General features: G+C 36.3%; 1 protein-coding gene across 1 annotated transcript; it reads right to left on the bottom strand.

Moving 5' to 3' along the window:
- Positions 1-1,541: 1,541 nt before the first annotated feature.
- Positions 1,542-11,995, bottom strand: LOC103722018 (nuclear pore complex protein NUP85). Its single transcript, XM_008812433.4, has 18 exons — positions 11,471-11,995; positions 10,560-10,662; positions 10,213-10,323; positions 9,997-10,080; positions 8,972-9,043; positions 8,792-8,848; positions 8,210-8,329; positions 7,932-8,132; positions 5,954-6,064; positions 5,801-5,838; positions 5,524-5,680; positions 4,677-4,778; positions 4,492-4,548; positions 4,160-4,306; positions 3,925-3,995; positions 3,723-3,810; positions 2,488-2,544; positions 1,542-2,072 (listed from the first exon to the last, which is right to left on the bottom strand). The coding sequence occupies exons 1-18, from the start codon at positions 11,857-11,859 to the stop codon at positions 1,875-1,877; spliced, it is 2,163 nt and encodes a 720-aa protein (XP_008810655.2). The 5' UTR covers positions 11,860-11,995; the 3' UTR covers positions 1,542-1,874.

The following is an 11,995-nucleotide window of genomic DNA, read 5'->3' as shown; positions in this document are numbered from 1 at the left end:
ATTAGATAATACTCATCAAGGTACAAGATCATAGGTTTGATCCAAGATGTAAGAGATATTTATATATTTATTTTCTGGATACTTCTTTTACCAAATTCTTGGATCTGGATCCAAAAATTTCTTAAATCTGAATCCACAAAATATATATATATATATATATATATATATATATGTACCCAGATTCAGTCGAATCCAAAGATCCCTATCCAAATTCAGTTCAAATAGGATACTTTGTCAACCATAGCTCATATAGAACTATATTATTATTAGGTTATTATCATGGTTTTTTAAAAACTAGAGACTTTTATAATCTCGACCGATATGAAAAGTAAGGAAATTTGGAAGGAAGCTAAATTTTTTGAGATCTCAAACATCATATTAACCAATAATTAACAACTAAGACATTGGCCTTGAAATTCATTAATTAAAAAATTTGGTGAAAAAATGATAAGTCGATTGAAAAATATCAACCAATATGATTATATATGTTTACATCCTAGCAACTAAGATTTCAAAATTTATTTGTTCATATCAGCCATTTTTTTGAGATCAAAGGAGTTTAAGTTCCACCTACCTGAAATATTTAAACTTGGGTTTTTCATGAAATAGTAATAGAGACCGAAATACTTGAACGGCAGCAAACTCAAGACTCAAAACTCTAGGCTCCTTGCTTCCAAGCAACGGGTGTAAACCCTCGTCTACTCCTCAGCTCACATGTTCAACAAGATATAAACCCATGATTTTTTTCCAAATATCATATAAAAGGGGTATCTGATACGGTTTCAAACTAACCTCAACACCCTTTGCCAACAAGGAACCCTTGAATATTATTACAGGGCAAGCATGCAAAATGACAATTCAGACCTACATAAATTAAGTGTTATGTGTAGAAAACTCTTATAAAGTCGCATCCTTTTTTCTTTTTTAATTGTATGATAGAAATCTCATACTGACGAGCTAATGATTTAGAAACATTTATCCTATGCATCAAGTGGTCAACTTCTTCGTTTCATGTCAAATTTCTGACCGCTTATGCATCAAGATTAAATAATACAAAAAAGTTAACCAAATGCATCTTGAAAAAATTAACCACCATAGAAAACAGATTTTTCAAATCAAATGACTTTTCATTTATAAACAATTTAGAGAAAATGATCATATTCAACTGTTTGGATCATGATGATTCGTACCTCAAACCTCGGACATACATCCTGCTTAATTTAGACCTAAAAAGATCAAGTCCTACAAGCTAAATATAATCAGCCAATTACTAAATGATATTTATTTTTGATCACTAGACCCTCACACCTTGACCACCACAAACTGTAACTGATGGATGCCTATGATTAGAGCATAAACAACCAAAAGCATGCAAATATTCATGTTGCATAAGGAACGACATTCCAGTCTGTTTCAACTTTATGTGCTCTCTAAATTCTTTCAAACTGTAATCTATTAAAAAGGTGGTTATTTGATGTTTGAGAAGCATGTTGGAATTTTTCCATAAATCCATAATGCTTATGAAATTTTACACTGAAATCATTCAATGTCTATTTAGCTATTACAAACTCAAAAGGTGAAATTAGATCCATGTCTCAGACCACAAATATGTCCCACATGTACAAAAGAGCTCGCCCAAAAGCATTTTTCATTCCAATAGAATAGAAAATTGATACCTAACAGCTCATGCTCAAGCCTAGATGTTACAAATTAGAATTAAAGTTGAGTAGTTGTACTAAAGCCCTATGACAAACTGCTAGATGTAGTTTGGACTTTGGATGACATTGATGGGACTTCAAAAGGTGCACAAATTATTGAGTTTTGTCATTCTTTAAAACGAGAATACACAAGGAACCACAATAGTAACCAATGTTTCAGCATTCCTCAAGAATAGCACGCCCCAGATTTGTAGCCAGAGCCAATCGGACAGAGCTTAAGGCCTCAGGTGGCAAGTTGGGTTCACAGAAATCTGGGCACAGCTTCGCCATGGATAATTCTTGCAGTTTGTTCAATAATAGATTCGTTTCGGATACAGTCAATAGCGGCTGAGCCTTCCAGTGTAGCAACTTAACCTGGATGCAAAGGGGAAAAAACCAGATTTGAAACCAGAACAACCACAAAGACAAACATGGATACATGCATACATGAAAATTATACACATAAATGCAAATAAACAAGCACATCCAATCTAATTGGAGTCAAGGAGAATGAAACCTCCCCAGTCATTGGTTGGGCAAACCAAGCAATTGAATAAAGAATATTTTTCAATCACTTCTCTAAAGGATGACATAATCTGCTTAGTCCTAGAAATATTTTTGTTTTCCTCACAGGCAAAAAGGACAGGATATTATTTTACACAGGCAACTAAATTCCCTTTTATTAAACAAAAAAAAGGTATTTTCAGATAAAGAAACAACTCATCAACAATGGAGAAATGTCACATAAAACGGCATCAATAATGATATATTAACTACGTATATTACTTACTGAATCATGCAGTAGAGGAAGCCAGAAACGTTGTGGTGTTGATGGATTTTTCATAAGCTGCAGATATTAAATAAGACATTTTCCATCAGTGCAGATGTTTAGATACTAGAAGCACAAAATAAAAACATCAAAACAGCCTGCCTACTTAAAAACAAAGTCAACTTACACATCTTTGATTGTAACAGGTGAAATTCACAGTCACGTTAGCACATGAGAACCATGTGAAGAGCCAGTTCAGCAGGTAAACAATCCTAAGAATTGCAGGTCTAGCTGATCTATCAACTAAACCGTTCAGAAATTGGAGAAAAGAGTATATCTTTGTAATCCATATAGCAAGACTACACTGCCTTCAACAATTAGCAGACCCTCTTCTAGGCCAGTAAATTTTCTAATTAAAATTGTCGCCAGCAAACCTCATCACAAAAAGAGATAAACAGAGGCGATATTTTACAATGTGAAGATCCAGCAGTACCTGACAATACTTTTCAGGATATGAAACAAAACTCTAACAATTTCATTGGTTAACCAATGCATCATAAAATCAACTTAACAATATCAGCATTCAACACTTCTAGAAATATGCATGGAATCTAGTCTTGTTCTAAGTAAAGCAATTAAGGATCTAAAAGACTACAAATCCAATAGTTTGAAGGTTACAATTCAACCATCAAAAAATTGTCACTCGACTGAATCATATCATTCTTAGATATTTAAATTTTATTAATAATTTTCTGGTCAATAACCAGATTGGAGAAGCAAGAAGTTAACAAAGCATCCACCAAAAATGCTGAAATTTGTATAATCAGAATCTTTGGCCTCATATAAGACCTGAGGAGTTTTACATCGCTACAATAGTAATAAGATTTCTGCATTCAAATCCACATGAAAAAGGGGAGAAATGATAATTTGTTTATTTCTTTGCTTCCCCCCTTTCTCCCGTTCTCTATTTTACATTTCTGAGTCTGAATGTATACTGGACCTGGAAAATGATTTCAAAGAGCCTCTATAATCTGTATACGTCTCACTGAACACAAATGCTTTTGACCAAATGATAAATTTGCTTTAGAAATCAGATAAATAAAATGTGGTATATATGGTACCCAGAACATTTGCTCAAAAGGACAAAGCCAAACAAGTAAATATGCAGACCAAGTCAAACAAAGCAATCACATTGCCCAGTGTAATAATGGAGCCAAAATCATATCTCCTATAAAGCAAGATTCAGATGTAGCTACCTGTATAAGTGATTCCATAGTCTGCCGAGCAGCATCAACAGAACTTCCATCTTGCACCTGCTGAAGGGACCTCTTAAAATCCCGATACCTGTTGTGCAAGCACATACTTTAAGAATATGGAAGAAAAGAACAGAAAAAGGAAAAATAATTACTGGATGGTACAATAAAATGGCAAGAAAAGGGAAGTGAAAGCACAAAGTACTTGTGGAGAAATTCGAGGCCTCCTGCAGTCCCAACTTGCGAACCAAGAAGTTCAATTAATCCCTCCCATTGCTGTCAGGAGCGGAAAATATAAGTCAAAAAAGAGCAGTTAACATAGTTGTTTCCAGGCGATAAAATGCCACATTATTTAAAGTGACTTTTGCGAATTTCCTTCCATCAATGTCAGAGGGCTTTTTATGTGCATGAAACATTGCACAAGGAAGAGAGATATAAACCTTGAAACTGTCATCAGATATCGACTTCCCAATATATTCAAATAGCTGTTGAGCAATTTTGTTCAGCCGAACTTCATCACGAGCTTGTTGAAGCCAGTAAACACCAGAACCCTTTCTACCATGCTTCCAGTGGTATGTGCCAGCAATCTGTCCGGTAAGACTAACCAAATCAATATAATTTTTTATTCATTTAAAATCTGAGTTTTCCAAAAATTTGGGCACATAAAATTTGAAGGCCTTTTCCGCCACAATGCGTTTGAAGCAATGCACTGCAAAGTTTTGGAAATTTAACTTTACAACTACATGACAGATGTTTGGAGAGCTAGTGATACCTTCATAATACTTGAACTGATGTTTTCCAATTCATATAAACGGCAAATCTCTAGATTCTGTCAGAACACAAAACAGAATATCTAGGTCATAAATCGTATATCCAACAAAAATCAGCATATTCAAATGGAAGGAAATAGCAACAAGGAAATTAATGCTGCCAAAATCAAATGACAAACCTAATCACCTTAAGTATCATTTGATAATGTTGCACAGGCTGTTTGTACAGTAAAATCTCTAACAGACCCAAACCTTGCTTTGGGCATGATGCTAGATATGTTGGTGCAATCTGACAAGAGATGCCATAGTATTAGCAATTTAGTCGAAAAGAAGTGCTTTAAGAACAAATCATAAGATGGCAGGTTAAATGGATTACAGATTTAAAAAGACTGCTGGTTATAATGCACATTAAAAACTGGTCTTGACCTATTTATTTGGTAGAAATTTGTAATACTAGAAGAGGACCAGAGAACAAAGAAAATAATGACAACACCTTAAAAGTTCGGAGCACTTAGCAAGAATATGAGGTGATAGGAATAAATACTAGAAAACTAAACTTAGAATTTAAAGGGAGCTTGGCAGGCAGCAGAGTCCTACTTACACTAAACATATACAACTTGATTTATCTGGCTTTCAAAAGCCCAATGTAGTAAAAATAGATAATATGAAAATGTGTAGCCCTGAGGATGCTCCTCACCCTTCCATGAATTCGGCTTTCCATTTACATCAAAAACTTGGATGAGACATGAAGTTTACTTCTTTGTTCATGTGAAATATTATATTACATTATACAAAAGTTAGAAAATTCTATAAAACAACTTAATTTAAGAACAGTATATTTACTTTAACGGCAACTAATTGGCAATTAATCATGTAGGCACAGAAGTAGATCTACAAATGCCAAGATTGCATTTCCTTGGTCCTCTCTGGACTCATAAAGCTGATGTTAAGCAAACGCTCCTAATGATTAAGATTTTCTTTGATAGATCAGGTTTTATAATTGATAAATTCAGTACAAAATGATAGGAACTCACTTGCCAAGTCAAAGGATGAGAAGACAAAACTTGAGCATATACAAGTCGGTGGAGTTCCTCTATGCTGATATCTCCCAAGTTATACCTCTCCTCATGCAACAGAATGTCAGCATGACCATTATCGGCTGTCAACAATTCCATGGCATGGACAACCATCCTGCATAAACAGAAGCATGAGCTGCTTGTAAGATGACATATATACCAGATCCAAACCTAATTATCACAGTTGTTGCAACTAAAAACCAAAAAGCAGTTCTACAGAGGTTTTATGGCTTACCATGGTCCAAATGTCTTTGAGCATTCTGCTAACACAACCTAAAAAATGAGTAAGAAACATTATATTTACGCAATTAAACTAAATATCTCTTGTAGAGAAATATTGCTGTATTTTTAAGGCCAAATAGTCATGAGCACATAATCCTTTTCTCACCTCAGGATTTTCTCCAAGAATACCAATGAGGAGGCACATCAGCCCGCTAGAACTAGAGGATGGTCTCAATTGCATGCATTTCTGAGATAAGCTATGGAACCCTTCTAGGCCCTGAGACATGGTAATAAAGTCCTTGGTACATAAAATTAAGAAAGAACTAAAGAAAGTTAAGGATATAGAAAAGACTCAGCAATAAAAAAAAATCAACTATAGATAAAGTTGAGGACACATCCAATCAAATTTTGTAGTCAATCCTATAGAATTTCTAACCAGATAAGGAAAGGAGATTATCCTATCAATTTTTGGTATAAATGGATACTTCAACTTTCTCGAGTAAGAATTACATTTTGGGTTAGATTGAGATATTTTACATAAGGTGGGATAACAATATAACGGCGAGATTCTAACCATTAAAACATTATCTAAATTCAACCACGCCACAAAATAATAAAGTGATGTAAGTTTATCATAACTATAAAAAAAAATTAGATACTAAGTTAAAAGAACAAAGATGCATTGAGTTGAATAAACGTCATGAATATAAAAGTTCCTATTGAATTTTCATGTGGCTCCAACAAATGAATGTACAGACTGGAAGGGAGAATAATGCTTATAGCCTCCCAATTAATGCATCATTATGTTCATTTTATGTTTCATCACTTCACCAAATGTGGCTAGTTTAGCTAACTTATCATAACATAGACATACATTTACATAAAATATATAGCATATTTTTTTGGACATAGCATATTCAGATTGGATACTGACATAAACCATGTTGGCACGGAGTAGACAAATAGTTCAGTTAAACAACCATCCTCAGAAACATTTAATTGCTCTATGTTCCAGACATTTAAACATCCACCATACAAATGAGTGACATGACCCACACAAAGCAAAAACAGGATCAAGAACTGCATTAAAATTTTTAAAATAATCCTCCTAACAATGAGGATACTTCCTGTCATAGACACTAAACACACAATATGAGGGCAGATTCATGTCAGGATCACTACTCCAATTATGTATCATAGTGTTGTTAAAGTTCTTTAGCATCAGCATTTACTCAAGTGGTATCACGTGTAGCATGGCAGGTTCATCAACATCTTAAAATCCTAGTTACTATTATATTTAGATGGTGCATAGATTTTGTCCTGTCTTCTTAGCAACCTTCAGCATGATACAGAGCATTCAATACCTTTTCCAGTAAAGATTGCAGTAGCATTCCTTGTTCTTAACAATCCATCCCAGTTATGAGGATTCTCTTGAATTTCCAACTAACTAAGAAATTTCAAAACACAAACACACTATAGTCTATCAGGTACTAGATGAATACATGTTCTCCCAGAAGCTAGCTGAATCGATTTGATTTTGCAACCCTTGGCCAAATTGGTTTTCCCCTTCCATATTGTACTCTATATTTTGATAAGCAGAGCATAAAGAAGATCTTTGTGAATCCACTCACTAACGCAATGACTGCCCATTGAACTGGATAACAATACCAAGGAGTTTCAAGCATCAAATGTCACAAACACCTCTAACCCAAATTTAAACTTCTTCAACCAGTCAATTCACAAGAGAATATAGAACTGATAACAATGCCGAGCAATATTACCCTTCCAGATTTTGTGAAACATTTCTGTGTGTGGCAGGAGATGAGTGCACCAATTAAATAAAGAAAGCATCTGCAATCTGACTCGCATTCCTCAGTAAGTCTATCACTCTAAACATAAAATATCAATTAAATTAATTAATTTCCATAAAACAAACTGTCAAGCCTCACAAAACTTTACAAAATCAAACCTATTATTCAATTAAAGGTGTAAAGCACAACAGTCATTTTACTTCATGTGAAACTTCTGGACTAAATTAACCTAAGCAATTAACTAAGGAATGGCATCAGAATAAAGAACTAACATACTAGAAACTATTACAAAGCATTATAGTCCATATTAGAAAACAAAATATATGTACTGACCATTGTGAATGGCCTTATGTAGAGAAAGTGAGATATAAACAGCTCCATCCAGTGACAAGTTGCAGATGTAAGATTGCTAACTTTACCCAACATGATCTGTAACAAATTCCTCAAACCTTCCCGAGTTTGGCGATGGCTGCATTGAACCCAAAATGCACTAGAATCTAATTTACTTATATGGCCCCGCCATTTCTCCCATGCCTGGCAGTGGAGATAACAAGGTTAGTCTCTAATCAATGACACAGAAAACAATGATGCTAAGCATTATGCAGTCATACCTTGATAAACTCCGGTTTGGTTTTATAGCATTGACCTAATCTTCCAGTTGGTAGATGAGGACGCATGCGTGGCATTGTGGAGACAAGAACAGCAACTGCCTCTACCAGCCCATTTTCTGTCTGTACCATGCATATGGAGTTAAAGCAATATATGAAACAATATCTGGTTTATCTTCTCAATGTTGATATCAACTTCCAAACTTATTGAACATGAGTTCTTTTGTTTTTAACAAGAAAATCAGACCATGGCAAACTACTCCTTTCATATCATAGTAGTTGAATATAATGTAATAAGAGCAGGAAAAAGATGCTGAATCCATGCACTACCACAAAAATAGCTCAGATGTCATACTGTTTGTCCCTCCCAAAGTTAGCTACACTATAGCAGAAACTAAGAAATGATAATAATTTCTTGCTGACTTAGCACTTCCAAAAGCCTCTCTTTGTTTAGAAGAAGAAACATTAATAATTTCCAAATCACAAAAATTAGTATCTTTTCTTAGCAGAACATGTTATCTCATATAAATATTAGTGACCACAAAAATGCACTTCAATTAACCTTTCATTGGTATGCTTACCAACCTCACGGCTGCCAAGTTGATCCAGTTGATAAGATCCATGTAGTCTCAACAATTTCACCTGCAAAAAGGAATAGCATACTCTCAGCTCATAGGGCAATTAAAAGATCTGAACAAGTGGTGATGATACAGCATGCAGATGCCAGCAGACAACTTGAGATACATAAACTTCAAAAAATCATACCACAGTGTCAAGCCACCCAACTGCAAGTGCTAATGACATTACTTCCCAGTACTCAGGATCATCCTCAACTACCTGTTCAGCATATGCTTAGTCAAAACTTTTGCTTCTTTTGATACAATAACTTAAAAGCATAAACCTCATAGTGAATGTCTTTTGTACAAAGCAATCCAAATATATCTCAAGCCATATCTTTCCATGAATGCCGGTAGCCTTATCATTTGCATAAGGGGCAGCTCCGTGCACAAGCTCCCGTCACTGCAAGGTTTGGGAGGGTCAGATATATGAAGCCTTACCTTCATATGCGGAGAGGCTCAATCCAAATTTTAGACCTATGACATCCATGTCACAATGGAGCAATTTTACTATTGCATCAAGGCTCACCGCCTAATCTTATCATTGCACAAGAAGATATAGTATAACGAAATACATCAGTGGCCAATTCTCTGATACACAATCAAATTGAGAGGTATCAACAGTTACACTGCTCAGAAGAACCAAGTGTCTCAAAAAAAATTTCTCCTGAACACTTAAGAGGTAAATTTAAGGAAAAAAGGGAGAAGGGGGCAACACTATCACAGTTTACAGGTGAATTCTCTGTTGCAGCCTCTGGTCTTGCAAGTCCCAACTGCATAAATAACTAATTGGAATATAATATTTTAATATTGGGGGTTCATTTTGTTACAAACTTAAAAAGTGTAATGCTGATTATTGAGGTCTAAAAACCATAGAACTCTAAAATTGAATGATCAACCATGATAACGTACAATGGTCAAGCATAATTAAACCAACAAAAAAAGAAATCATGGAGATAGTAAAAGACAGATTGAGTAGGATTCAAGGAATAATACTCCAACTAAAGCAACTAAGAATACCATTTCACTTCAGAACAAGATTATTCTACACAAAAATATATTCGAAACAAAAAGGGAAAAATAATGACAAGAGGCCAAATCAAAAACAGAATTATCTTAAAAAATATAAGAACTCAAGAAATGATGCTAGATAGATCACAAAAAAATTCAAACCTGTAAATTGACAAGCCTTTTTTGCAGGCCTGCAAGCTTTGAATGGATTGTAGTCTCTGTCCTGGTCAGGAGGCTGTCATAATCCTAGGAAAGGAAAATATAAAATAAATACAGAAGCAAGCATTTAAAAGTCTATAATGGAGAATGAAAATTGCTGTGTGAATCCGCAACAAATGAAATAAACAGAAGATGAAGAATAAAAAGAAAGAGCATTACTGCTAACCAATCGACAAGGCGCTCTGGAAGCCAAGTTAGTGACAGCTTATCCACATAAAATATTTCCATTAGCTGCCATGCCGCCTTTAATCTGGTAGGTTCCTCATGAGGCTGAAAGAAAAGAGACTATTAACTTCAATAGAGGCAATTAGAAGAAAACAAAAAAGGAAAAAGATTTGGGTGCCAAACTGCCAATAGAAATCCAACATATGATGTTCGAAAAAGTATATAAACATCAAAGAACAAAAATGATTAACAAGGAAAAGACCAGACAAAAATGTTTTGAATAGCCAGCAACTGCTTCCCATGAAACGTGATTTTATTAGCAAGTTACAGAACAGGCTCACCTGCATAACCGTCTCTGGGTCCTCAATCACTGTGCTAGAAGGAAGCATAGGATTCCCAAGAAGGTCACTTATGTGATGACTGTAATCCAAAACATGTTCCCACCTGCATGTGCCACAAACATCATATTAGAGGACAACTTACAGCCTGAATCCTTTTTCTGCTGATTTGCAAACACAATAACGCATACAAATTTTCTAGCAGTCCTTAGAAGCTGCTTCCCCATTTTACCACCGAAAAGGTTAGTCAATCCAAGACAACTAACTGAAAGAACCTACCCTTGGTAGGTATGAACGGTAAAAATTAGAAGAATGATACCAATTTGGTATCCATGCGTGGATTCTGTTTCCAAAAGCTCAACAAGATTCCCTAAATATTCTAAGATAAATGCAACGGTATGATATCTGGAAAGAATAGAGCATCATCGAAAGCCCAATTGAAGTGCCAAATAAATGGTGAATACTAGACCCAAGAAACCACCAAGTCTTGGTCTTTCTTACAAACCTCCTCTTTCGACATTGATATTCGCTATTCAATTAAAGAAGTGCAAGCACTTGGCTGAATATGATTTCTCAATAATTTCAACAAAAACCTTGCAACTAATTCAAATAAATGGAAGCATGGCAAAGTCAAAAAATCCTAAGTTTTCCGTCGCATACCATGCTAGAGGTCGGAGCCTTCTTGCAAAGAAAAACACCACAAAGAAGTTTACCTCCCCCCCCCCCCCCCAAAAAAAAAAAAAAAGTGATGTTTGACTACTCATTTAGATAGACAGATTACGATAGACAAATTCTTGAACACCATAGTTCCAGTTACTAACCCTAGTACAGAAGAACTCCAAACAGCATACCAGCACATGAAATAAAGAGAGAGAAAGACAGAGAGAGGGAGGGATTGGATGGAAAAGGATCACCATTCCGTGCGAATCGAAGATGCAGACATCCTTGACATGGCCGCGAGTGAATTCTTCCGACTCTGGAGCAGCGCGAAGGCAGGAACGGAGCCATAAGCGATCCTCCGCCTCTGAGCCTCACTGATCTCCCCGTCACCGGCGCCGAGCTTGACCTCCACTATTTTCCCGCCGATTTCTTCATCCGAAACTTCGTCCTCTTCGCCGCCAGCGGGGTCCGCCTCCGGAGGACGAAGGCACGCGACTTGAAGGAGGTTCCCCCGGGTCCAGGAGACGTAAACGCGGAAGATCGGGGCATTGACACCGTGGCGGACGGGGTAGACGACCGGGTCCCGGACATCCGGCGGGAATGGGACGAGGGAATCGCCGGGATCCGACGCAAGGCCGGGCATCTCGGCCGGACGGAAGGGGGGCCAGGGGGCTAGGGTTTTGGGAAGGGCCGGTTTTGGGGGGCCTAGGCTTTTTGAAAGGGTTTAGCGAAGGAGCGGGCTTGCAGCCACGCGGTGCGATCTCCGGTGCACGTCGTAA

The sequence above is a fragment of the Phoenix dactylifera genome, chromosome 11 (genome assembly GCF_009389715.1).
Source record: "Phoenix dactylifera cultivar Barhee BC4 chromosome 11, palm_55x_up_171113_PBpolish2nd_filt_p, whole genome shotgun sequence".
NCBI lineage: Eukaryota > Viridiplantae > Streptophyta > Magnoliopsida > Arecales > Arecaceae > Phoenix > Phoenix dactylifera.
This window is presented reverse-complemented; position numbering and strand designations above follow the sequence as displayed.